General features: G+C 48.4%; 2 protein-coding genes across 5 annotated transcripts in view; one reads left to right on the top strand and one right to left on the bottom strand.

Moving 5' to 3' along the window:
• sidt2 (SID1 transmembrane family, member 2) overlaps nt 1–1,051 on the top strand; it is a 30,304-nt gene extending 29,253 nt beyond the window's left edge. Inside the window, 1 exon segment of the mRNA XM_060075367.1 lies at nt 65–1,051. Coding sequence (XP_059931350.1) covers nt 65–127 — 63 coding nt within the window. The 3' untranslated portion in view covers nt 128–1,051.
• Nucleotides 428–26,426, bottom strand: LOC132474580 (centrosomal protein of 164 kDa-like). 4 transcript variants are annotated; one of them, XM_060075363.1, is made up of 27 exons: nt 26,274–26,426; nt 25,712–25,795; nt 25,492–25,603; nt 24,640–24,883; nt 22,654–22,827; nt 22,278–22,400; nt 22,062–22,139; nt 21,163–21,267; nt 16,993–17,049; nt 16,194–16,366; nt 14,729–15,337; nt 14,109–14,240; nt 13,408–13,603; nt 13,110–13,184; nt 11,767–11,889; nt 11,482–11,625; nt 11,203–11,286; nt 11,028–11,096; nt 10,639–10,835; nt 9,926–10,132; nt 9,553–9,706; nt 9,111–9,221; nt 7,069–7,171; nt 5,149–5,442; nt 3,633–3,705; nt 3,217–3,303; nt 428–2,263 (listed from the first exon to the last, which is right to left on the bottom strand). In XM_060075363.1, exons 2-27 carry the CDS (start codon nt 25,788–25,790, stop codon nt 2,164–2,166), a joined length of 3,903 nt encoding a protein of 1,300 aa, XP_059931346.1. In that variant the 5' UTR covers nt 25,791–25,795; nt 26,274–26,426; the 3' UTR covers nt 428–2,163. The 4 variants fall into 4 exon arrangements, with proteins under 4 accessions (XP_059931346.1, XP_059931347.1, XP_059931348.1 ...); XM_060075364.1 differs by having other exon boundaries at nt 9,111–9,218; XM_060075365.1 differs by having other exon boundaries at nt 24,676–24,883.
• Between the last annotated feature and the right edge of the window lie 1,131 nt (nt 26,427–27,557).

Genomic DNA, 27,557 nt, shown 5'->3' with positions numbered 1-27,557 from the left:
AACTAAACATTCCAAGTGGCTCAACTACCATTTTAACTGACCCCCACTGTCTGTCCCCCATTAGGTCCTCCTGACCATGGACGACGACCTGGACACCGTCCAGAGAGACAAGATCTACGCCTTCTAGAGCTGCACTCCACCTCAAGCTTACCGCCAAGCTCACTCTCTCCCCTCCTCTTTCTCTCTCCCTCTCTCTGTGTCTCCTCGCCGCCATACTTGCTAGCTTTTAGCAGAAATGGTTCTTTAAACTTAAAAACGAAGGAAAGACATGGCCAGTGGTTCTGCCAGGAGCAGCGGGAGCCCTGACGCCTCCCACAGCCAGTATGTGGAGGAGGAGGAGGAGGACGACGCAAGGACTCCTCCTCCTCCTCACACCAAGCCCACCAGTATTGACACTCGACGTGCCAGGACGGAACTGGGGGGGGGGGGGGGGGGGTCGTGACGTGAGCAGTGCTGGATGGGTTTTGGTGTTTATTTTTTTTTTTTGGTTTGATTAACCTCTGACCCCCTCGCTGCCACTCAACCGTCGCAACGCCCGCCTGTGTTTGATGTTTACGTGACGGCATTGCGTCAAAAGGGGGAGGATCATCACACCGTTTGCTGTTAACGTCTCCTGCCTGGTCTAGTATTAGCTCCTATTTATGTCTGCATCACAGACCTATGAAGCAACCAAGAGTGGAGTCAAGTTTTTTTTAGCCGTTTTTATGCTGTGGGTTTATACACTGCGTGTGGATGTGTGTGCGTAAGCCTTTGTACAGATGTTTGTCTGATAACTTAATCCATGAGAGTGTCCTCTATGTCCCGTCTGTCAGCGGCCTTTAACAACCTAATCATGTCGAGATGATACTTACATTCTGATTCGCCAGATCTCTTATCCTGCCCGCCTCATTGGACAATAATGATTGTAATGTAATGGTTCACGTCCCTCATGTTCTACCGAGGAACAAAAATTGTTTTGCACTCCGTTGTATGATAAATCCATTTTAATGTCACTATCAATGCAATGGCTCGGTTACTGAATAAAATGTCTGGTTTTCAGATAATCCTGTCACGTCCCGTTCCCTCATCGCTTCCTTATTTGTGTCTTACTTTGTCATTATGAATCAGATCTAATCGCATTGCTGCATTCTGTAAAAAAACAATACAAAAGGTTGATTTATAACTGATTATGCAATAATGCAATACAACACAAAGTATTGAATGTATAAAAACGTAGATTTAATATATTTCATAGAAAAATACAAATTCAAACACATTTATGCACAATGTCTACCAAGCATGAAGCTCAATGAAGACCGCAGGCCGGTCAACATCACATTAGTGGTATATTCGACCCACGTTCTATTCAGGTGACCTTGTTTGGCTAAAGTGTGTTCTGATTGAACAGACTTGTCCCAGTTCTTCGAAAAGCATGCGGTTAAAAGCATCTCAGTTACCTAATAAGAAGCAAAGGCACACTTAATCTACAGTAACATCCGGCCTTAATATTTGGATTAGATGATAAAAAATAACCAATAAATACAGATAAACAACATAATGGCCGGTTTCTTATTTTACATGAATGTACAACAACAGGCCTTCATCACACAGGTGCATCAAGAAGTTCATTCTGGGCACTGGACCCATATTAATAACTTCATTAACTCATGGGGCCCCCTGCTCATGCCCCTACTCTTACAACTCAGCTCTGATCAATGCATACTACACAAAGGAGTCAACAAAGAAGCCATGAGAAGGCTAAATAGAGAGAAACACCTCTAGGTGCTTGTTGTAACCTGCTTGGAGCTCGCACATTCACATGTGCCAGTTTTCATGTATAAAAAGACAGCTTTGAACGCTGCGATTGTCTAAACTTTCTTGTGTGACTCCTTCACCTCCAGTTTCACTGAACAGTGAACTCACTGAGTGTTTGAACTTCAGTGGTTTCATTCAACACGGTTTCCTGGAACTCACTTAAGGCATCTAGCGCATCCTTCTCTAGGCTTCATACACACTATAGCTAAAGTCAAGTCTAAGTGTCCCCCCCCCGCCCCCTCCCTCCGACAGTGGAAGGGGACAATGTTATGACCAGCTGTCTCAGCATTTTGGTAGAGTAATGTAAATTACGTTGGGGGGCAGATAAACGGATCTATGGAGCTCCTTCATGTGGGGGTCCGGGGGTCCTCAGTAGTGGTAGACCTTGATCTGGTTGTTGTCGTCGAGGCCCAGCTGGACCAGCCCGGCGCCCCCGGTGGATGGCGGCCGGTAGCGGGTGAACAGAGGTCTGGCAGCCGCCGAGTCAAGGACACAACGGAGCTGAGGTCACAGCCCTGAGCCAGAGCCTTGGAGGGGGCGGGACGCTTTCCATTTGGTAGGAGAACCTCCGCCAACAACTAAACGTCATGCAAAACCCACGTCACCATCGCTTACGTGTAACGACCCCTTGAAACACCCCCCCTTTACAAATTGTATACATTTTGGTCAAAAATAACACAACAACAAACACAACAACACTTGGGGAGAACCAAACGGATCTGCTTTCACACGAAGCAAACCTCCTGACCCCGCCTTTCAAATGCTCTCTGGTTATTTTCATTCCGGGGCAGGATGGCAGGTGGAGGTTTGGGGCCGTGTCTGGGAAGCGGTCGATGTGGTTGGGTGGTGCGTCCCAGAGAGGGAAAAGCTAACGCCACTGTGTGTGTTATGATGCTCATACAAAACAGTGGAACAAGCTTAAACGGGTGTCATCAAGCTTCACAACTTTTCCCTTTGCTTTACACTGTTACATGACGTATGTATGTTACATGTTTTACATCTGCAAAGCTAGAAAATCTGAGTCCGAGCCAGGGAGAGTATTCACGGCCGCCGAGAACGCCCCTCAATAAGCGCGTGAAACAACTTGTTTGCGCTCAAACTTTACTTCCGTAATACTGGGCTGCACGTATTTGAAAGACGCTTAAATTGGTCAGAAATTAACAGTGTGAGATTAATAAGGGGTATTTCTAATATACAGGCGTGTAACCCTATTCTAGAAGTACCCCCAAATGCAATTATTAACCCTAAAAAAGCATTGGATCTTTAAAAACAAAGAAACACAAAGAAAGCGTGGGTCATAACCACCCTAACTTTGTGATGACACACGCTTGCACTCCCCCCTCCCTCCTAGAAATCTTAATGAGTCTGAATCTGAGCTGAACCAGGGGCTCCACGGAGACCTCGGCCTCACAGGAAGGATACATGCTGGCGTCCTTCCGTCGCATCTCCAGCCACCTCTTGTTCCCGTCGATCAGCCCCTGCAGCCGCTGACCGTCCAGCTCCGGCACGCTAACACACACACACACACACACACACACATCCATATTTGTTAATGGCAAACAAAATATGGCATAAAATCATCAGTTCATGTTCATGCATGCCTAATACTGCTTGGTCTCTCTCACACACACACACACACACACACACACACACACACACACACACACACACACACACACACACACACACACACACACACACACACACACACACACACACACACACACACACACACACACACACACGCGCACAAGCACACATCATGGCATCGCGACAATTACAGGCTGATTTGTGTGACTTTGTGGGTTAAGCCAGCAGAGGTATTAAAAGCCGTTAACCTTGCAGGAGTGAATGAAGAGTACGTTGAAGTGGTCCTCAAGGTGCTGGAGGCCACTGGGTCTAGAGGGGCTCCTGGGGGTCAGAGAGACACGGTGGAGGGCTTGTTAGCCTGGCTGGACCATCAGTGCTGGACTTGAAGCCCACATTAGTCGGGCCCTCATGCTTAAGAGCTTGTCAGCGGTAAAGTAAAACAGGTGAGCCGCCACTATAGGCCATCTGCCACAGGGCGGGTCAAGGCCCTGGCATCCACCTCTAAGCAAAAACGATTTATATCGTTTTCCTTTGGATTACATGAACAGACGATCAAAAACAGTTCCAGTTGCAGTTCCAGTGATGGGGAACATTTTGAAGCAGCTGTTTTTTGTGTGCGACCAATATTCTACTGGAGCACGGCCTCACATAACTACTTCATTTCTTACCCAGAATGCTATGCGTTCTTAAAGGGCTGATATCATGCTTTTTCAACTTTTCCCTTTGCTTTAGACTGTTATATGACACATGCATACATGTTTGTTTTTTTTAAGATCCCAAATCATGCCACCCCCCACTCATGAATGTCTACAATCACCGGTACGTGTGTCCATGCTCTTGATTCTTACTCATCGGTCGTCAGTTCGTGTTTTACAAAGCGACCTGCAGGTCTGGCCTCTAGTACCACCCTTATACCCCTGTTACACGTGGTTCTCAGCCTGTCAAATAACTAGAACTAGTTTCTACTGTTTTCACCCGTGACCCATCGCAGTCGAAGGCACCGGCGAATATCCTGAATAACCTTATAATTAGGGATCATTTAATTCCAGTAACACCTGTTTCCACATCGGGGTGATATCCTGCTGTTCCTCTCCCTAGGCCGCTGGTAAGCGCTCCATGATGGACAAACTCCATCATTCAGCCAAAGAAGTCCCTCTCTTGAATCACAGACCCCCTTCATCAGTGGGCCTGGAATCTCAGGCCGCGATGGACGACTCGCGACCGTGTTCTGAAACCGCTTTTTCTACTGGGTCTCTGTTCTTTTGAATTACTAACTATTCTCGTTCCGGGTACTAATAACCTAACTCATAACGATCTGTGTTGCAGAACCAGCCATGCAGCGGAACAACACACTACATTGTGTTTTGCACCCAGGCTCCTGGAGGAATCCACTACCCTTTTTCTCTCATTTTCATAGCAATTTTGCACTAGAATTAATCTTGGCTGGTACGGCTATCACTTGACCACTTTACACTTTACACGTGAACTTATAACCACTGTCTTAGTTTATCTTATTATTACTTCCTCTATTTTATTCTTATTCTTATTATTTATTATTGGGATCTATTCTGCTACTTATCTTTACTTATTTTTAACATATTTTTACTTATCTTATTTACTTTATCTTGTATTGTTGTGAGTTTTGTGATTTGTGATGTGAAATGTGAATTTTGAGGAACCAAACCTATCTTGTGTACTTGTACAATAAGGTTGAATAAAAGTGATTCTGATTGTACTCGCTTCCCCAGGGGTGGACGGCCGTACCGGGGAACAGCTTGGCCCAGCGGCTGCTCAGGAGGTCCGCCGGGGCCCTCTGTGTAGCGGACATGGAGCTGGCGAAGAGGGGCGCGGCCCCGGGGTGGTTCCCGCCCCATGCCCAGGGGGGCCCGGCGGAGAGGGGTGCGGAGGAGGTGGGAGGCAACCCGCCGGACCCCTGGCTGCAGGCGGAGGGCGGGGCCAGCGAGCCCAGGGCCCCTAGCACGAGGTTGAGCTGACCCGAGATCTGCTGCAGGGACTCGGCCAACTGCTGCACCTTGGCAGGTACGGTAGGATGGCCGCCTGATGAGGGGGGGGGGGGGGGGGGGGGGGGGGGAATATATTAAAATAAGAGCTCTGGTGAATCATCTCTTCCTCTTCAATTATACCTTGTTAAGGATTGCAGTATTTGTTAGATATGGTTTTGCCTCAGGATAGTCCCCCTTCCTGCCAAAGCCCCTTCTTTGACCCCCACTATTAGTTGAGGACACCTTTTCCATTCAGGGCGTTTAGAGGACGCTTTTATCCAAAGCGTCTCACAACCATACTCTCATACACGCTCATTCACACACCGACGGTGGAGTCAACCACGCACGGCGACAGCCAGCTTGTCAGGAGCAGTCAGGGTGAGGCGCCTGGCTCAGGGACACCTCGACACTGGAAGGAGCCAGAGATCGAACTAGCAACCTTCCAACCCACTCGAGCTCCTGAGCCACATGCCGCCCTTTGCCCTGCCCTCACGTCCCTCCCTGCCCCCGCCCCCGCCTCTGTCCCAGACGCTTAGCTAATTTCAAAACATCCTGTTCTCCTCTTCCTTTGTTCTGAGAGCGATTGATCAGCGGAGCAACTGAGGGGTTGGCACTAGCATCAAATGTTCCTTCCCTTGTTTTCACAGCCAACAACAGATCCCCCAGAGACCAACAGGCCTGAGCTCAACCCCCCCCCCCCCCCCCCCCCCTGTTATTTGACAACACCTCCGGCACCTCTTCCCTGTCCTCACGCCCCTTCCCACCAGTCCCTGTCTTTGTCCCCCACTTTTAGTTGATTCATGTGTATTCCCCTTCCTCCTGTTCTCCTCCTCCTCCCATCTGTCACCAAAGAGGGACAGACGAGCACAGAGAGGGTGTCGGAGGTTCGTGACCCAATAAGCATAGCTTTTGTATAATAACAGGTATGATTGGCGGTCCCGGAGACCCCGGCCTTGTCATGTGCTACAATATACTGTGTTTTGTGATGAATTGAAATCAAGTATGGGTGAAGAATCCTGGGAAGAATCCTGGGAACAATTATGGGAAGATTCAGCTGAGAGGTGAATCTTCCCATACATAAATCGTCCACAGAAGGACTCTGGTGGATGATTTATGCATTGAAACAAGTATTGACTCAGCAGCCTTTCTGGAAGCTCCGGGACTTCTACAACTTCTATAATATTATATTATTAATCGACAAGGCAATGCGTAATGAATACAAAATACATCAATTAAATCAGAAAAGAAACACATGATTCATGGATTTACTGTAAAGAAATGTCCAGAGGATACGATACAACTGGGAAGGTGTTGGCTCTGAGAATCTCAAAGCATTTAACACTGCCACTGTGTTTATACCCTGTGATAAGAAGACAGGAAAGGAGAGGAGGAGACAGGAAAGGAAAGGAGGAGGAGGAGACAGGAAGGGAGAGGACAGGAGGAGGAGGAGACAGGAAGGGAGAGGACAGGAGGAGGAGGAGACAGGAAGGGAGAGGACAGGAGGAGGAGGAGACAGGAAGGGAGAGGACAGGAGGAGGAGGAGACAGGAAGGGAGAGGACAGGAGGAGGAGGAGACAGGAAGGGAGAGGACAGGAGGAGGAGGAGACAGGAAGGGAGAGGACAGGAGGAGGAGGAGACAGGAAGGGAGAGGACAGGAGGAGGAGGAGACAGAGCGCCCCACCTGGTCCGTCGTGGGGGTCCAGGGTGCTGCTGAGGTCAGAGTCTGTCACGTCGAAGGCCACCTTGCGCTCCCCGGCCATGCGGGACAGCTCGTCCAACAGGGGCTGGACGGAGGGATGCGGGAGGACACATGTTAGCATTAGCACCAGTCAGTCGCTCATGTAACATGTGCCTGGTTTGATTCAAACAAACCAAAAGTTATTTGACACCAACACAGAAACAGCTCCACCATCTGCCTTCGGAGAAACCCTTACTTCTGCCTTTTGAGTGGTGAACCCACCACTGTTGTTTATCCTTAATTAGACCCAAGCTGACGCCAAGATGATCAAACATACTAGGGATGGGCTGGTACCATCTCCTCACTGTGGGGTGCGTAGGAACAGCCACGCTACAATACGTGAGGGATAATGCCCGACGAGGTGTCCCTTATCAGGAACTAACGGACGACGCGGAGGCGTGAACCGTCCGACACGCAGCGGAGGATGGTTGCGTCCGCAAATTCATTTTTCATAATCTGCCAGCTCTCGTTTTGAAGGCTGAACAGACAATTTGACTTGAACTACTTAGCAGGTGTCCGTATATCAGGAGTTAATGCACACCCTGCAGCCAATCAGAATTGAGCATTCTCCCAGACCGTGGTATAATGAAAGTTATACAACGGGGGACCTAAATCCAGCGATCTGATTGGTTCCCAACTGTTTGCATATCACTCCGCGCCTGGAAGTAGAAACAGTTACATTACAAAGTAAAACATATGTTGGATGATGGAGAGGGTGTAAATGTTGTTACTCCGGGAGTGAGCAAGGCGATGGAGAGACTAACGAAAGCTTAGGCACACGGCGAGTGAACTGCTCCATAGGATAAATTGCCGGCGAACCGCTCTATCGGAGCCTTCTCTCGGAGGGACGCTAAAGTGTGTTGCATAGCGACCGTCGATGCATAGCGGCAGCCAGGAGGGACTACTTTTTTGTATTCTTTAATAAAACGGCTACTTTGACTTTCTTGGTTTCTTTTTAAATGTAGTGTGTCTATGACTTTCGTTTCGCCATAACAGTAACCGTTGTATAAAAGCAATAGATCACTTCAGTCAGTGGCATGTGCTCATTATACCACTGTGAAGGGGGTCGCCGGCCCTCCGCTGCGCGTCGGGGCCGGACAACGCCCCTTAACAGTGGTATAATGAGCACATACCACAGCCTGGCGTGATCTATTGCTTAAGTATACCATAACAGAGTAATACTCTTTTTGGGTCAAAGAAACAAATATCACACGTCTACGTGCAAGATTAAATATTATCAAGAAAGTTCAACCTAATAATAAAACTCTTTAGGCTGCAGAGAACCACTTCTCGTAGAACAAACAATAAAAGAGCAAATGAGGGAGTGTCAAGTCAATATTTCTTGTAATATAATGAACAAAGTCATGTATAAGTTAACAAATCCCACCTCATAATAAAACCTTTCAAAACCAGAATAAAATAGTTATACTGGAGTGTGAAGCAGACACTTGGCCTACAGCCTCCACTCTGCGTGATCACGGCCCTTCACAGAAAGACACACACAGCTTCGAGGACCCTTTCAAATAAGTAGCACTTCACACCGAGGGCATGTTGCGGAAACCACTAGTAACACAACAATGGTGGACAACAGCCATCTGCTGTACAAACAGTGTACTGCGCAAAATAAGGAAAAGCTACAGCAGGCGGTGGTTTGATTTTCTCCGTCACCGTGCATTACACCGAGGTCGTGTCCTGCCGGATTCCGTTCTGTGTATTTTATCCAAAGCTGGCACTTAAAAAATAGTACTCAGCATTGGTTAGCAATCTATCCTAGCTATCTTGGTTGTACACGGGGAATGGGTTGAACTAGTGATGGTTAGTGCTTGGCACTTGGTTCTATGAATATCCTTACTGTACCGACAGCGATAAATTGTTGCTTCACTTTCTTCTGACAAATGTATGTCGCTTTGGATAAAAGGGTCTGCTAACTGCCCTAAAGGTAAATGTTAGGTATTCCGCCCGGTGGTATTATCCCTCCTGCTCACCTCCTCCGCCAGGGAGCTCTCCAGCTGCTGCAGCTGCTCCTCCTTGCGCCGCAGCAGCGTGCTGCCCTGCTGGACCGCACGCCGCAGCTGCTCCACATGACCCGGCTCCTGCTTGGGGGGGAGGAGCCACACGGGTGGAGGGGAGGAGCCAGACAGGTGGAAGGGAGGAGCCAGACGGGTGGAGGGGGGGGGGGGAGGAGGAATTGAGAATCGTATGAAACGACATTCTTTTCATTTATAAATGAAAGGAAAAGAAAATACTTTAACGGCAGCAATTATAGTACACACACACACACACACACACGCGCATACATTCATACACACACACACACACACACACACACACACACACACACACATAAATACACACACACACACACACACACAGAGACAGAGCGACACATAAAGAACAGGGAGATGTTAAACGCTGGGGGCCCCTCACCCCGGCGGCGTCCAGGCTGTGGTGGCGGGCGTAGGGCCCCGGGCCGGCCGCCTGCAGCGCCGCCTGCCTCTCCGCCAGGCGCCGGCTCTCCCGCTCCAGGAAACGCCGGGCCTCGTGGAGGGACGCCTCCTCCGTGCTGATGTAGCGACGCATGCTGGAGGGGAGGGGGACGCAGGGGACAGTGTGAGGGGCCTCCGGGACAGTGGACTCGTCCCCATGGCGAGTGTGTGTGGGTGGTGTTGTGGATAAACACAGGCGGGGCCCGGGGTCAAATCAGAGGCAGCGTTGTCATGGGAACAAGTGGCGTCATTCATGAACTGAAAATGTGTTGACCTGACATGCACACAGACACACACACACACGCTCTCCTTACTCCTGCAGGCTGCTCTGGCTGTCGGGGACGGGGAAGAGGGGCGGCTCCTCCAGGTCCCCCATGTGCAGCGATCTGTTGCCCACGCCACTCGGGGCGTGGGCGGGGGGGGGGTCGTCCACCTTCTCTGCCCGGCCCTCCGCCTTCTTCTTCTCCAGTCTGGGCGGAGGGGTGGAGGAGACGCCGGCTCCCTCGCCTTGCTCCAGTTCACTGCCAGGTCAACAATCACATCATTAGATTAACACACGCATCGCGATGCAGTTACAAACTAAAGCCTGGGCCCTCATTGGTCAGCCAAGTTGTTTTTATATCAGGCTCGAGCATAGACTCTAACAAATATCGACGTCTGGTTTACACACAAGTGTGTGGATTTGCCGCCGACCGAGTGTCATAAGTGTTTTTGCCACCAGCAGCGGAAAATGATATCCATGTTCAGCACATTGAACACATAATCCCTAATAACTTTGTTTCATTCTGAACCAGGACCTCAGAAAAAAGACATATGATTAGCCAGAGAGCGAGCCCTCTCAAGGCGGACAGATGAACCACATTACTGCTGGTCTGTCACAGAATCAACCTAACAACAATACTACCAGGGCCGGTGTTGGGGCTCAAGGAAAGAAAACCGAAATGTGAGCGTGGCCAATGCGTGGGCGGGGACCACAGACGGGGCGAGACCCCATGTCGGCGGGGTCTTCCTGTCGGCCTGTGCGTACCTGACCCTGCCGCCGAGGCGTGCGCAGCGTTCCTGCAGTGCCTCCACCTTGTGCTCCAGCCGCTCCCGGTCCTCCTGGGCGCGGCGGAACTCCTCGCGGGCCGCGTCCCGCTCGCCCCTCGCCGCCTCCGCACCCTGCTGGGCCCGCCGCCGCTCCTCCCGCGCCCGGCCCAGCTCCTCCGTCAGCTGCTCCCTCTCCTGGCGGGCACAACCAGGCACACACACACACACACACACACACACACACACACACACACACACACACACACACACACACACACACACACACACACACACACACACACAAATGAAACAACACGACATTGTTTAGAGGCAGGGTCAGGGAGTTTGGTTCCCCTCTCAGTAAAGCAGTCCCAAACAAAAACACACCTTCATGCCTCTGTCAACCTCCTCCTCCTCTTCCCCCAGCCTCTTCCTCCTCCTCTTCAGATCTGCTTCCTAGAAAAAACACAGGGAAGCACGGTGAAATGATCAATAGTTATACATCAATGGTCAGCAGACAGACAGACAGACACACAGACAGACACACACACACGTAAAGAACCTTGGTTTGCAGCAGGGCCTCCTGGGTCTTCAGATCTTTGGTTTTCAGCTCCAGCTGCTCCAACTGGTCCTGCAGCTCAGACTCCTGCTGGACAAACACATACTCTTACACTGGTGTGTGTGTGTGTGTGTGTGTCTGTTTGAGAGAGTGACTGTGAATGTAAATGTGTGTGTGTGTGTGTGTGTGTGTGTGTGTGTGTGTGTGTGTGTGTGTGTGTGTGTGTGTGTGTGTGTGTGTGTGTGTGTGTGTGTGTGTGTGTGTGTGTGTGCGCGCGCTGACCTTGCGTGTGTGTGCCAGCCATGTCTTCTGTGTCTGTGTTTCCAGCTGCAGGCGGAGTTTCTCCAGTTGAACGGTGTGTGTGCTTTGCAGACGCTCTCGCTCATCCTGCAGAGCACACAGCAAATGCTCTCTCTGGGTCGCCTCCTGCACACACAGAAACAAGCGCACACGAGCACACACACACAAAGTTATATACGTTATGAGATGTAAACCCCCATCTTAAAATCAAATGATCAAACGACACCAAGTGCATTCTGGGAGTGGTGGTTGTATGAAGAGGCTGACCTGGTCTAGGTGCTGTTCCCTGATGGCGCTCAGCTCCCTCCTGTGCTCCTCCTTCAGCTGCTCCAGCTTCCTGTTATGGTCCCGCTGAACTTCCTCCCTCACTTCCTGCAGCACGTCAGCCAGCTGGGGGAAAGGTCGGCCACGGCAGAGCTCACATGACCCCCAGCGCCTCAGAGAGAGTGTGTGTGTGTGTGTGTGTGTGTGTGTGTGTGTGTGTGTGTGTGTGTGTGTGTGTGTGTGTTGTGGCAACCCGGCCCCAGCACCGCGCCCCAGGTGGCAAAGCGGAGAGGTGGTGGAAGGCATATATATACCAACGATATCCACCAGCTGGCACCAGGGAGCGTAGTAGGGTTGGCAACCCTACTCAGCGCAATGGAAAACACCTGTGTGTGTGTGTGTGTGTGTGTGTGTGTGTGTGATTACTTTTGACTACATTTTGGAAGCAGCCTTCATTTCTCAGGTCATGAGGTGTAAGCCTAGCCTGGCACCGCCCACCTACCTACTTCTGCTCAATTTTCTTTCACTTCAGTACTAGGTCTGGGTCTGCTTCATATGCATGGGTTCCTTGGAAGCCAGATTTTTGGCGGTCCAATCAGCGAATAGAGGGAGTGGCTGAGAACGATGACGTCGAGGTTGCGCGCCAGTTTCAGTTGTAGTAAGAGGAAGACCAGGAAGACAATGGAGAAGGATACGAGAGAAGCTAGTCTGTTGTGGGATCGCTGCCGAATATCGATCAATTAAAGCCGGAGCAAGAACAAGCTTTGCTGAGTTTTGTTGGTGGTCATGATCGCGCTTCTGCCCACTGGGTTCGGGAAAAGTTTGATTTTCCAGCTGGCTCCGTTAGTGGTGAAGGAGTCGGTCCCGTCGCATGACATACGTCACGACCAAACGCTATGCGATTGGTTATGGCAGATCCAGAGTGGCAATGGGCAGATCCAATCATTTTAAAACTTCAACAGACACCCGCCTCCAAGTGAGTAAACGTTTGTCAATTGGGCGGTTCCAGACCTTCTGTACAAATGAAATGAAGTAGGATGGTCTGGTAGGACCAGGCTAGTGCAAGCCCCTCATGAATGCAGTCTCACAGATGGGATACACATGTAAACTGCTTGTGTTTACATCTGGTGTGTGTCACAGTCTTAACCGAGTATTGGTGGTGGTAGGGGTCAGGAGTGTCCTGACATGGTACTGTCCGGCTTCTGCTGTTATTGGCAGTCTTGGCTGCCTTCTACATCCTCACCAGGACGTTAACACAGTGTCCCACAGAGTTTGATAACGTTACTGTGGAGAATGACTGGTCCTGTGTTGACGTAAATCAAAGTATTAAATGAGTGTTCTCTCACCTCTCTACGATACTCAGTCAGCTGCTGCTCAGGGCGAATACTCCTCAACTCTTTTCTTCTCTCTGTGCTTTTGATCTTTGAATACACACATGGACACACACACACACCATGTTTGAACACATTGAAATAGCAATCGCAATCATTTCTAGTCAGGTGTATTCTACCAACCGTTTGTCTAATGTTCCATTAGATTCAACAGTTAGTAGGCTTTGGGATTATAAACGAACAGGAACTTAAAAGAACCATACAAAAGTTAATAAAATAAAATGCAATTATAATAGAAATTCTAATAATTCACCTCCTGTCTCAGAGAGCTCAGTTTCTCCTCCTTCTCTCCCAGCAGCCTCTGTCTCTCCGCTTGAAGCTCTGTCTCCAGCTCCATCCTCAGGTTCTCTGAGTCTTTCCTCTTCCGGGCCTCCAGCCTATCACGCTCTGCCGCCAGCTCCTCGTCGAGAGTGACCCGCAGGCCCTGGACCGTAGCTCCGCTCTCCTCTCTGAGCGAGCACATGCGCGCGCACGCACGCACGCGCGCGCGCGCACGCGCGCACGCACGCACGCACGCACGCACGCACGCACGCACGCACACACACACACACACACACACACACACACACACACACACACACACACACACACACACACACACACACACACACACACACACACACACACACACACACACACACACACACGTAAATCTAATGAATATATGTATTGCTATAGAGTCTACATATAACGGTGAAAGATGAAAGCTAAAGTAGTGGAGAGGCATTCTTGAGCTGTGTGCCTTGCTCTAATACAAAACTCCAAAAACAGTGAACAGAGTGAATTATCCACCACGGCATCTACACACGACCCGTAACCTTGGTGGCGGTAATTCCCAAAACGAGGGCGTATTTCTGTAATTCCTTAATAGAACTCCATTATTGTCAGGAGGCTCTTCACTACAGGGTGGTACTGCGGTGCGGCAGCAGCAGCAGCACAATGCGTGGGTGTTACCTGAGCGTATGCTGCTGGTGCTCCGTCTCCCTCTGGCCGCTCTCCCTCAGCTCCTTTAACTTCCTGTCTGACTCCTCTCTCAGCCTGGCCTCCTCCTTGCTCCTCTCAGAGTCTAGCCGCTCACACACAGCCCTGGAGGTGAACGCACACACGCACGTGCACGCACACACATGCAGACACAGACACAGACAAACACTCAGACAGACACACACACTTTATGATCTTGCTTTAGGCACTAACATTTAATCACTGTGTAAATCCTTGGGGTGCTTAGGTCCTAACACTGAAAGGAATTATGAGACAATGGACATCTGATTGCTGTTCAAAGTTAATCATTTACAGATTCATCTTCTTGGTCATCATTATTACACAGCTTGTCTTAACAAATACTTCACCTATTTAATTACAGAAGCTAATTACCCCAATTAGGCGTAATGATCGCCTAGTTTTGGAGCTTCGTAGACTTTCTGCATTGAGGCAGTGTGAAAAGGGACAGAACTCTGTACTTTGAAGACTCACAAGGGGCTTCATGTGGAGCACAGATAAACAGTTTCCAGCTGAGGTATGAGCTGTACAGACTATGCTAACATTACAACAGATCATTTACCCAGGACATTTACCTGACTCTCTCCTCACTCTCCTTCTTCAGCCTCCTCTCCTCCTCCTCCTCTTCTCTCCTCAGCTCCTCCCGAAGGAGGCGTAGCCTTCTCTCCTTCTCCAGCGAGCCACGCCTCTTCTCCTCCTCCACCTCCCTTTCCAAATTCCTCCTCTCCATCGCTCTCTCCTCATTACGCCTTTCCCTTCCCTTGTCCTCTTCATCCCGTTCCTCTACCTCCATCTTCCTCCTCTCGTCCTCCTGCTGCTCTTTTTTCCTTAATTTTCCGATCGCCACCTCCTCCTCCTCTTCCTCGTCCCTCTCCCCTTCCCCACTGAGGGTCCTCCTCGTCTTCCAGCTCAGCTCCTCGGCCGGCGGGCCGCCCTGCTCCCGCGTGGGGGACTCCTGCTCTCGTTGGCGGGCGTTGGGGGCGCGGGCCAGCCGACCCCTGGATGTCTCGGGCCTCTGGAGCCCCAGGGAGGAACTGAGGCCCTCGGCCCTCGGGCGGAGCCCTGCGTCCCTGCCCGAGGGCTCGGGGCTGGAGAGGGAGTGCTCGGTGCTGGACTGGTGCAGGACCAGCCGGTCCACCTGGCGGGCTGGAGAGCGCTCCACCGCCGCAGCAGCCTGCACGGGTCTGGAGGGAGAGATGTGGAATTTTTTATTGTTGCCTTTGGCTTCCCAGAACATAGAAAACAACGGGCATTAAAAATAATAGATCAGTAAAACCAGCGGGATAAACAGTGGCATGTATAACAACCATTAACACACACACACAAACAAACACACACACACACAATAGGACATGGAGGGTCGGACCTAGGGACACACCGAGAGAGATCTAGTACCAAATAAAGGATTAAGTACATTTTGTATTCCGTGTTGTCCAGTGTCAACCTCAGCACTCCTGAATAGACTCTGAGGATATTCTCATAACCAATGATAGGCTTGTCAAGGATCCCTGCTCATGCATCTTCCTGCAATCACTGACAAGGACGTATGACCGAATGCTCCTTTGGGTTGATCAGCCAGTTACACCCTGTGACCTAACAGGCCCAAATCAAAGTACGGTAACTCCTTCAGCCCGTGCAGAAAACATCTAAATACATTAACACATTAATAAATTATAGATGAATAAATGATCAACCAAATCTACCAACATTTAAGTCCACCGTAAAAACAAATGTAATATCTTGTTTCTGCACAAAAGGAAAAGAGGAAATATCTATTACAGCTGGTAAAACTATAAATTCTGGATTTTGCTGATGCTTTTATTTTATATTTTTTCATTCACACATTCACACACCGACGGCGGAGTCAACCACGCAGGGCGCCAGCCAGCTCGTCAGGAGCAGTCAGGGTGAGGCGCCTTGCTCAGGGACACCTCGACACTCCGGGAGGTGGAGCCGGGATCGAACTAGCAACCTTCGGGTTACCAGTCAACCCACTCTACCTACTTAGCGTCTGTCGCCCCATCTGCAATAGCAACACACCTCCTGCCTGTGGAGTTCCTCCTCACGCTCGGCTCCCTCTCTCCCTCCTCCTCCTCCTCCTCCTCCTCGTCGTCTTCCTCCTTGTCCCCCAGGTCCGTGTCCAGGGGGCTGACGGCAGGGGACCGGTCCTTGGGCTCAAGGGGCTTCTCCGACATCTTGGAGAGATAGCCGGACTAAACAAACACATCAACATAGGACAAAGAAGAATGAATAAATGAACTAACTAATGGATGGATGAATGGGTGGATAGATGATGTCGTGCTCTTGATGAAAGTAGTTTGAAACGGGTCGCTTTTAACTTTTTTGTAATTTGTTAAATTATTTCGGTATGGTAACTATGAAGCAAAAGGGAGGGAATTGTATCTAACACTTGTAGAGAGAAATACCGAGAGCTACTTCGAGCCCCAGGGCTTAGGCCCGAGGCTCTCTGCGGGTCCGCCTATGATTCTCTGGCCTCCTCTGGCTCCGGGCGCTGCAAATGAAGCAAGTAGGCGTGGCCTATGTGAAGTAGGCGTGGCCTATGTGACGTCTTAGCTGCGGCTTCCGCGTCTGTCTTAAAGATACTGCCTTTTGTGGCTGGGGTAGATATTACAGCTTGTATGTTTGATCCTGCTCCCTTGTGGCTATGTGGGGGTAATGCTGCAGCTTGTGTGTTCGATCCTGCTTCCTAGTGGCTGGCTATGTGGGGGCAGCTTACGTGCTTAAAATACGTAACAATGACAAAAGATGGAAATCAAGAATGGTTGAATGGACAAAAATAAAACAGATATGGGTTTACACTGAGATGCCCCGATCGTACCTTAAGATCCTCCATGGACGAAGGAACATCCTCCATTTGTTCACTGGCCACTGACTCCTGAAAAACCAGACACACACACACACACACACACACACACACACACACACAGATGACATAATTGTTGATGAGCGGGTTACAATTTTCTGAGCCCCACACACACACTAATCCACGCTGATATCACGAGACAGATCTATAAAACACTAGACGGACGCGTGCAAGGACACACAAAGCCATTTCAGAGATACTCAGTGTTTCAGTCAATCAATCAGCCAGCCAGCCAGCCAGCCCGCCAGTCATGCAGTTTGGTAAAAGCCAGCCAGCAAGCCATGCAAGCAGAGTGGAATGGAAAGCGGGAGGGCAGAGGATGTCATAAACTGTGGTCTGGTCACTTGACGACAGCTTGAGCTCCAGGACAACCCAAGCATCAACAAAGTAACGCAGACTAGCAACTAGGTCAATAAATAAAGAAAGAAATATATAAAATAAAGAAAGAAATGAGCAGCACTGCGTTGTGTTGTGGAAACCACAGTTCTCAAATCCAGTCCTCAGGGGCTCACAGGGCCTGATTGGCCATAACACTCTCCTTTCAGAAATCTGATTGGACCTGGATGACCTTGTCCCCAGGGGGGGTGTTCTTGGACAGCCCCTAAGGCAGTGGAACTGGAGGGGCAGCGGGGATGGAGGGGGGGCAGGTAGAGAGGCAAACAACAGCCAGCAAACACCAAACCCTACCTCTCCCAGAAGGGGACTTTTTAGTGGGGGGACGCGTTTCTTCTGAGCTTTGCGGTCTGTGTCGGGCATCCTGCGGCCCCCGCCGACCAGCGGAGCCTCCGCAGACCGCTCCACAACCTCCTCCTCCTCTTCCTCACTCAGAGAGGCCCCGTCCGACCATTCCCCCCCCGCCTCACCCTGGCCGTTTCCCTCCAACGCTTGGTCCCCGATCTCATCATCCTCCCCTCGGCCCGTCTCCACACCGTCCACCTCTTCCCCTTTTCCATCATCATGCACCCATCTCTCCACCACCTCCTCCTCCTCCTCCTCCTCCTCCTCCTCGCTCTTGCTAGGCCTGCTCTCCTCTTTCTCGCTGTCAACACCTTCCTCCTTCTTCTCTCCTTTCTGCAGCATTCCTGCCACTTCCTCTTCCTCACTCACTATAAATCTGTCAAATGCGCTATCTTCATCTCTCTCTGAGGCATCCGTTTCTCTGGCAAGGTCAATCTCTCCGGAATAATCCTTTTCAGAACACTGCTCTACCTCCGCCTCCTCTTCCTCAATATCCTCCTCTACCTCCTCATCGCTCTGCCCCAAATCACTGATGCCACACCCCTTTGCCCTCTCCTCATCTACCACCACCTCGTTACTCATCTGCGCCTCCTCTTTCTCTCTGTCCCCTTCCCCCACGCGGCCCTTCTTTGGGCTCTGTACACTTTGCCTCTCTGCCCCCTCCTCCCCTTCCCACTCCTCCCCTTCCTCCTCCTCCTCCTTCCCCCTGGTGGCTGCTTTCTCTTCCCCCTCCTCATTGTATTCCTCTTCAGTTTTACCCCCAACTCTCTCCATGCTGAGTGCTGCTCCATCATCGCTCTCTTTCTCAGCCCCCTTGACATCCCTGTCCTCCCCCCTCACAATGTCGTCCTTGTCCTCGCCCTCCCCTGTTTTTCTCTCCTCTTCCTCTTCTCCATCCTCCATCTCTTCGTTCTCTCCCTGAGCGGCCCCCACCTCCCCCTTTGCAACACATTCTACATCCTCCGTCCTTTTGTCCCCTCCCAGAGAAGCGTCCTCCTTCACCTCTGCCTCTCCTCTTTCTCCAACATTGATCCTCCCGTCCTTTTCCGCCTCTATCTCTTCCTCCTCTTCCTGAACATCTATCTCCGCCTCCACTACCTCCTCTTCCTCCTTGACCTGACCATCCACCTCCTCCCCTCCTCCTCCTCCTCTCTCCTCCTCCTTTACCTGGCCATCCATCTCCTCCCATCCTTCTCCTCCTCTCTCCTCCATCTCCTCCTCTACCTGACCATTCACCTCCTCCCCTCCTCCGCCTCCTCCTCTCTCCTCCATCTCCTCCACCTCTCGCTGGCAATCCTCCTCCTCCCCTCTTCCTCTCTCCTCCATCTCCTCCACTATCTGACCATCCAACTCCTCCCCTCCTCCTCCTCTCTCCTCCATCTCCTCCTCCTCTCCCCGACCATCCTCCTCCTCCCCCACCGCTTGTTTTTCCTCCGTCTTTCCCCCATGCAGTACCCCATGGCGCCCGCCTGAGGACTCTCCCCCGGCACCATCACCCCCCTCCTCCCTGCCGGGCGAGAGGGGGGAGCGTGACGGGTGGCACCCCGAGAGGGACCCCTTGGGTTGGGCAACGGGGAGCCAGTACAGAACAGACACAAACGTTGGTGTGTCCGCGAAGAGGAGGCGTGCAGAGGACACATACAGGAGAAAGAACAGAGAGATCACTGTGAGGGAGACACGTGGGAGGAAGGAGACAGCAGGACTGTGGATCTGCACAGCTGGCAACCGTGGCACTAACACCAGAATATCGCAGACCCATGCCTTATTCATTGTTATTTGTCGTTTCGAATTTAATCACGATTCGCCCCATGGTAAGCTGTCACGCACTGCATAAGACGACCAGCACTATAGAACTGTAAAAACATATTTTCATGTTTCATTATTAACATTATCATTAATGTGAGATCTGTGAGGTTACTTTATTCTTTGTCTTAAAGGGACACTGTGTAAACATTACTCCCATCTAGTGGTACAATTGTATATTGCATTCAAACTAATAGTGCTCGCTTGTTCAAAAACTACGGTGGGCAGTATGTGCCAAGAAGCTGTGTCATGACATCCAATACTACCTCATCGAGTCATTCGAGTGATGATGAGGTTCGTTATTTCAAACAAATTTCAAACTGCATTGAATCATTAGTGTAAGCTAATGATGTATGAGTAATTACTCCTCGAGCAAGATAGTGAAGTATTTCAGTCATCATTCACGCTGGCTCAGAGTGAAAACGCGTTTGCATTTCCTGTACCACGTAGTGCATTTTGTCCCTCTCGGCCGTTCATAGACAGGAAGAACATGGAAGCCTCCATGAAGCTTACCCATCCTATGTAACTACATATTAATTATTCCTCGCTCAGGAGGATAAGTGAGATTTTTGGCAGAGATCATTTTACACCAATGAGGACTTATTTATGAATGAATACGTTGATTTGAGGTAATAAATTACTTAAAATATTACACAGTGTCCCTTTAAGTCTCCCTTGTTTGTTGTCATTGTTGTTGTTGGAAAAAAATTAGCAGAGGTGACTTCAACGAAACGAAGGGGGGAAGACTCAGTTTGTGATTAGTTAGCTCTTTTTTAGACAGCGAAGCAGCAGTGACAGTAGTTAGTAGAAGTAGGAGGACAAGCAGAAGGCCAATGTGACAGCCACGGCTTTGGTTGGAAATGTCCCCATCAGCACAACTATACAGTACACCACAACCAATTGGGATGGGTCACCACGCAGGAAGGCATAGTGAGGACATGTTAGAGGTCAGAGGTCATGGGAGAGAAAAATAAACACATTAGAATAAAGGTTAAACCAGAAATGAAGAAAATCTGATCACTGTGAAAAAGTCAATGTTTCTGTCTGATGTGGAGAAGCTACAAACTACTCCAACAGCCACCACTACTGATTGAATATTATCAGCAACATATCTGCCCATTTCATTAGGAAAATAGAAAACGTAATTCAAGGACGCAATTTCCTGGGTGTTGCTAGCATATGGTCTACTACATTGGATAGTAATGCAGGCCCTAACCCCCCTTACCCATTCACTCCCTACCACATACACTTTAACTTTGATAAAGACCAGAAAAATATAAATGCATTAACTATTTTAATTATAAAAGATTACTATGGCGCTAGACTGCTTTTTTTTATATAGATACATCGCTGCCTTTAAACAGGATACTGGATAAGAGTCGGCAGCTACATGGCAACTACATCATGTCGGGAAGTCTGACACGAAAGAATGCTGAAACAGCACAGACGTCAGACATCACATGATAGATCACGCTTACGACAGAGAGAGGGAGAAGGTGGAGACAGAGAGGGGGCTGAAACGAGAGCAAGAAAGAGAATCCAGATCATTAGAGGGCCGGCAGGTGTCCAGGGAGAGAGTTGTACCTGTTGGGAGGGGGGCTCTGGACTGTGGTCTCTGGACAGAGCCAGGTCCTGCAGCTCTGGCTCCGTACGCTCCTCTGGTGGAGGTCCGCCACTGGCCTCACTGTCCTACACACACACACACACACACACACACACACACAGAACACAAGACCCATAAACACACACACACACACACAAGACCCATAAACACACACATACACACACAGAACACAAGACCCATAAACACACACAGGACCCATAAACACACACACACACACACACACACACACACACACACACACACACACACACACACACACACACACACACACACACACACACACACACACACACACACACACACACACACACACACACACACAGAGATAATAGCTATTCTCCTTTGGCCATGCTCCATTAGGCCTGTGTGCAACCTGTGAAGCTGTAAAGCAACCACTTACTTTATAGAGCTGGTCATAAGAGGGGCTATAGAAGTTCAAGTCATGTTTCATTCATGGATTGGGTTAAATTATTGAATGTATTGTATTTACTGTGACATAACTTTTGAGATAAACTTGCCTGGGAAGGTGCCATCTGTAATCACTGCACTAAATAAACTCACAGCCTGATGTGTTGTTGTGTGTTTATGTACTTTGTGTTTCTGTGTTAAAGTTATGGGTGATGTACACCTGTAGCAATGAGTTGAATCTGGAGGACAAATAACAATATAATCTGATCTCATATGTCGCTATGAGGTTCATGTATAATTTAAGTAGGTCTGATCAATATTAGATACATGGCCATTTAAAGTCATGAGGAAGAGGCTATACTGCAACGCTGCATATCTTATACACAAGATCAACTGTAAATATACTAACCAAGATACAGCAAGTTACTTGCTGTATCTATTCTGTCCTCACCTCATACTGCAGGCCCCCTCCCAGGGCGTCCAGGTCCAGGTAGAGGTTCCTCAAAAGTCCAGCTGAACCACAAGCACTCTGCCGGGCACAAACACAGTCCAGCTGTCACATTAGATACACATAGAACTGTCTTGATGATCCATCAAGACAGTGAGACTCAACTGGATCTTCAAACGGTAAACAGTAACTGGCCGTAAGGACCGGGTTTGGGCAGACCTGGTTCCCTGAGTTCGTCTCCCCGGCGTCAGGGTCGTCCTGGTCCTCTCTGACCAGTACGGACATGGACCCCCGCTCCTGCCGACTGCCAAGTACGCTGGAGCCTCCGCTGCTGCGTAGAGCCTGGATAGGCAGAGACGAGGAGAAGGTATGCATGAACATTTAATGCACATTACAGAACCAGAAAATAGTACAAAAAATATATGGCATTTTATGCCATATTTGGCTAGGCATTTAAAAATGTGGGTCTGTGCACATGCGTGTGCGTGTGTGTTCAATACATGTCAAATCAATTTAAATCTCAGTTACCATCTCCTACGGATTGGGAATGTCACAGCTGTGACATATACTTTTTTACCAAATCTTGGAGACGTACCCCAAGGGATGTCTTGAGAGGCTCCAGCCCCCCAGAGCTTGGGGTCCCCCCATGGGACCCCCGGAGAGGAGGATTGGCGCTGGGTATGGGGCCGGGGCCAAGGGCATCCAGTCCCCTCAATGGAGCCAGGCTGCCCAGCGTGGACGGCGGGGGACCAAGGGCTGAACTCAGAGGCTGCATGGTGGAACAAAACACACTTTTCCATTCCCTTTTCCAACAAATAAACAAGGGAACCATCTGAAAATAAAAAGGCCCCAGCTATCTCATTCTGCCCCAGTTAAGAAATCTAATCAAATATGGCTTCAATATTTCAAAATGGTTTGACCCGGGGGGAAAGCTTTTCAATACCATGCTAGTGTTCTTCACAGGGGTGGACCATGGTGGACCGGCCCGTTGTGAACATCAAGCACAAGGGGTATCGTGCAGATGTGAAATCCAAGATGGCAGTACACACATCTTCATTTTTGATTGTCATGTTACTACATGTTGCATCAGGTGTCCCCCAAAGCTCTCCGTTGTGGGTCCACTTTTGTTTAATAGCTATTTTAACAACCTGGGTCAAAATATTCCAAATTTTGTTTGATCTGAAACTAAATTGACGTTGTGCATTTCCAGGAGAAAAAGTCTACGTTCCTTCCCTGGCTTGACTACAGGGATCTGTTCTACATGTGTGTCTGCTTGCATTAGCTGCACACTATGTACCACATCACTTTGAAGGTGATCACAGGCTGCTAAGCTCTCACTCCCCATTGCACCCTATATGCCAGTGTTGTATGAGAGTTCAGTGGACTTCATATTGACTTTATGCAGACAGTCCATCTTTGGGTATATCTTTGTGGTTATATCTTATTCAAAACTTGCAATCGTTGTTTGCGTTGAATTGTCACCCTCATACCGTCTATCCATAAGGTAGTCACGGAATTGGCAAACAGGCCTTTTATGTTCTACCCGACTACAGCCTGGAATCACTTGCAGACAGGCTTTTGAACAATTTAGTTACGGGTTTGGAGGCAACCTACTTTGGAACTTGTATTTGCTTCCTTCGTTAGATTAGTTTCCGCTTGTCCGTCTAGGAATATATGATTTTGTATGTTGCTAAATGTTTGCCTGTATGTAGTTTGAAACACTATATTGCTGCTATCTTCTGCAGGGCTCCCTCTAGAAATAAAGCGGAGGTTAAGAAGCTGTTAGGGACTCACCTGATTAAATAAAGCTTTTATAATAACCCAAATATTAAACAACAATTCTACCCGGAGAACATTTAGCAAAAATAAATGGCCATCTAAAAGGAAGAGCAGTAGCACAAATGACATAGATTACATGTAACCAGATTCAACTGCCAGTACCAGTCTCCCTATTTAAAAGCTTCTAATAAAAACCCAGGAAATTGCAGTCCAGTGTGTAGAATTATTGGCATCTATTGGAACAGCCTTGGCAGAAATGGAATATAACATTCATGGGTCTTTTTTAATTATCTTATAAAAAAATTGTGTTTACGTTATCGTAGTTGGAGCCCTTTATATCTACGTGGGGAGTGAGTCCTCTTCCTTGAAGGCTGCAATGTTGCACCGCCATGATTCTACAGTAGCCCATAATGGACAATACGCCCAAGCGAAACGCATACAATACGTATACAATACAATTCATGAATCTATCCAAGAACCTTGTTCGCCAAGGAAGGTATACAATATCAAAGAATGTATGCAATATGCATACAATACAATTCATAGATCTATCAAAGAACCTCATCACTTGACATTTGGCTACTAGGATGCTGTCGTGGACGATCACATCCTTTTGGAAGCACCTACTGGCCCCTTACACAACACAGGCCACCGTAGCGATTGGAAAGGGGGAGCTGAGTAGTGGGATTCAGTTGGTTGCCGTCTTCAACCCCACCGCTTATGGCCACCTCAATCTTACAGACTAGACCTTTAAGCCACGCATTAAACATCAGCTACAGAACCGATGAAGAGCCGCACTCACTCCGGGAGTCATGAGAGGCTCTTTCTTCCTCTTCACCATCTTTTCCTTTTTTTCCTTCTTTTTCTTCTTCTCCTTGGTCTCCTTCTTCCCAGCGGAGCCTGCTCCTGCAGCGCCGGGGCCGGCCAGTTGTGCCCGCTGCCGCTCCTGCGTCACCACGCCACGGTAGTGCTCGTCACAGGGGTGATCCCAGGTGGACTGGCCCGTGGAGAAGTTGAAGTAGTACACGTCACCGGTGACATCCTGGCTGCAGGAGGGGACAAGAGGATGGAAAACATGAGCCACAAATAAAACTTTAGGAAGGACGACTCAGGTGGGCTCGTGCCTCTGTGAGATTGCACCAAAATACAACCTTTTTCAATGCCGATATAGGAGGGCTTCACATTATGTCACGCACATTCCAACCGATTATAGAATATTTGGGGTTAAAGTCGCAGTGTGGAAAATTTAGCCCCTCTTAGTAAGTAGGCAGGTGTCCTTGAATAAAAAAAACTAGCTCGGCTGAGTGGGAGGGTTTTTGGGAGTGTCGACAGTATGATTACTGAAAACAAAAGAAAGGTACGGGCTGGGCAGCATTTTTTATTGGTAGGATATAGGTTATCGGATGTGATTTTATTGATAACATTATTGAAATCACTTTTGATTAGCATTGACTTCTTGAGGTTTTTCTAGTTAGCGAGTTGAAATGGCAGGCTTGAACCAACTCCGGCCAAACACCCTTGAGGAAAACACCTTATTTAAAACACTTCGTACCCCGGTTTAAACCCGGCAACACGGCAGCAGCAAGGAGTAAATTCAAGTTAAAATAGTATAAACCAGCAGAGTTGAAGAAGCTGCTAGGGTCTGAGTCCTTACCAAGGCTTCCATTCCCGGGGCAGGGGGGCAACAATGCCCTCTCTAGCAAGCCACAAGAGGTCAGGTTCCCGGTCAGGATCAATGCCAATCTCTCTGGCATACTCGTGAATCTCTGTTGAGAAAATAAATATAGAGAAATTGTTAATGAGAAATAAACATGCATGATGATGGTTCTAACATGTTATGTCTAGGACTGCTTGTACAGCGATAAGGCGATTACCTGGTTCAGAGGGGGTGTAGTTCTCATCATAGTCCTCTTCAAGGATCAGTTGATCTCCAATAAGAGCAGCTGCAGCCATGGTTTCTGAAGATAACAGTGGAATTAGGACTCTTATAAGCAATAAAAGCTACATTTAATTTCCTCGGTCCAGAATAACTATTTAAATTCACTTAAACGAAAAGGTTTGAGAACTGCTCTATTCTGTTCAATCTGTATGTAGACTAAATGCAAAGAATCTAATTCATGTTGAAAAAAATTCAATCCAAGGCCAGGAGCGAAATCTGATTAAATGATGCTTCATAAACATAAACCCTCGATTTATATGGACATCGACATGTTATTTTGACTGTATTATTTTGACAGTTTTATGGATATAGACAGGTTATATTGACTGTATAAATTTGACAGTATTGTGTATATCGACATGTTTTTGGACAGTATTATTGGCTCCATGGATCATGGAGAGCCTAGTAGTTAAAATCCCTGGATACCTCTAACATTAGCAGTGCGCTAGCTACATGCTCTGAATTTGTGATAAATAGGGATAGTGACCGCTATTTACCTTGTAAAGAGGCATGAACCGCTTTCCCTGTAGAAAACGGCTCGTTTCATATGAAGGACCACATTTCATATGGGCAGTTAAACTATTAACAACAACGTCAGTCGATCTCCAAGGACGCTACAGCCCGCTTCCGGTGGACGCACCAGCGTCATCGAAAACCTCCATTTGATTTGCTGGCTACGTTCTGTGCGCTTTGATTGGCTGGCTACTTGCTGTGCGTTTTGATTGGCTAGCTACGTGCTGCAGCGTGCATTCGCGGAGCGTCTGTCTTTGGACCGCAAGACGCGATTCATTTTGATGCAGCTGTTTCTGATGTTTAACAGACGTAAGAAGAAAACACCGTATATGGGTGGCATTCAGATAGATAGATACATGCATACATACATTCATAGATAACAACTTTATGAATTAGGAAGTTACAACAAAATTACTTTGTTGTAACATCCCAGCAGCAGCGGAAAACACAGAATGATTATTGTATAGTGTATAAATGCAAATGTAAAGAAAAAGAAAATTGAAAATAATTGATTTATTTTCACATAGTTTTTCAAAAGTATTGGGAATTGATGTCAGAGAATTATCTTATTTTTTTCTTCTTTATTCATAAACAGCACCATGAAATGAAATACCCTGTGGGCCAAGTAGACTGATTTTAAATAACGATAGTTAAATGAATGTGCGCCTTCAGTGTATGTTAATGCAATAGGAATATAGGAATCATCACTGGCCGAGTGGTAGGCATGCTTTCAGCACACATTACTATTACATATGCCAAGTTGGTCTGTGGATCTAATACAACGTAGTCACCATATTGCACTATTTGATTTCTCATCGTTTTTTTCCCACAAGAGGGGACACGTGAGGAGGAACGGAACATTGACTCCAATCAATTACTGCTCTTCAGATCCAATATTTGTATTGCGTAAAATGGCTGAATCCTCTTGGTCATTTTAATAAGCTAGCCTATATGAAGCCAACTATTTCAACTATGAAATCTACCGCACTACAGTCATACCTGTAGAAAACTATACATCAATGAATGACTTCATAGAGTAAATTGACTTTCTTGTATCCCCCAGGTATCTGATGATAGTTTCCAAAATAAAAGATAGGCTACCATTTCCACACAGCCTTAGCTATTTACCCTTTCGTCTTACATCTTTAACCCAATGCCTCAACTTTGCATTAAATATATTTTTTAAATTCCGTTGCTTGGTTAGATTCTTTGAATTTGGCTTAAGAGTGCCCTATCCTGTGTCTTTATTTGTTTTTGGCTCCAGCGTG

Source organism: Gadus macrocephalus, chromosome 16, assembly GCF_031168955.1.
Source record: "Gadus macrocephalus chromosome 16, ASM3116895v1".
Lineage (NCBI taxonomy): Eukaryota > Metazoa > Chordata > Actinopteri > Gadiformes > Gadidae > Gadus > Gadus macrocephalus.
Note: the sequence above shows the minus strand (reverse complement) of the source record. Positions and strands in the feature narration are given on the sequence as shown.

Coding starts and splice junctions, on each gene's coding strand:
- LOC132474580 (XM_060075363.1), bottom strand. CDS start 25,790: ATGGCTGCAGCTGCTCTTATTGGAGATCAACTGATCCTTGAAGAGGAC. Junction 22,828..24,639: donor AGCCTCTCATGACTCCCGGA/GTGAGTGCGGCT, acceptor TCCACCATGCAG/CCTCTGAGTTCAGCCCTTGG. Junction 21,268..22,061: donor GAGGGGGCCTGCAGTATGAG/GTGAGGACAGAA, acceptor GTGTGTGTGTAG/GACAGTGAGGCCAGTGGCGG.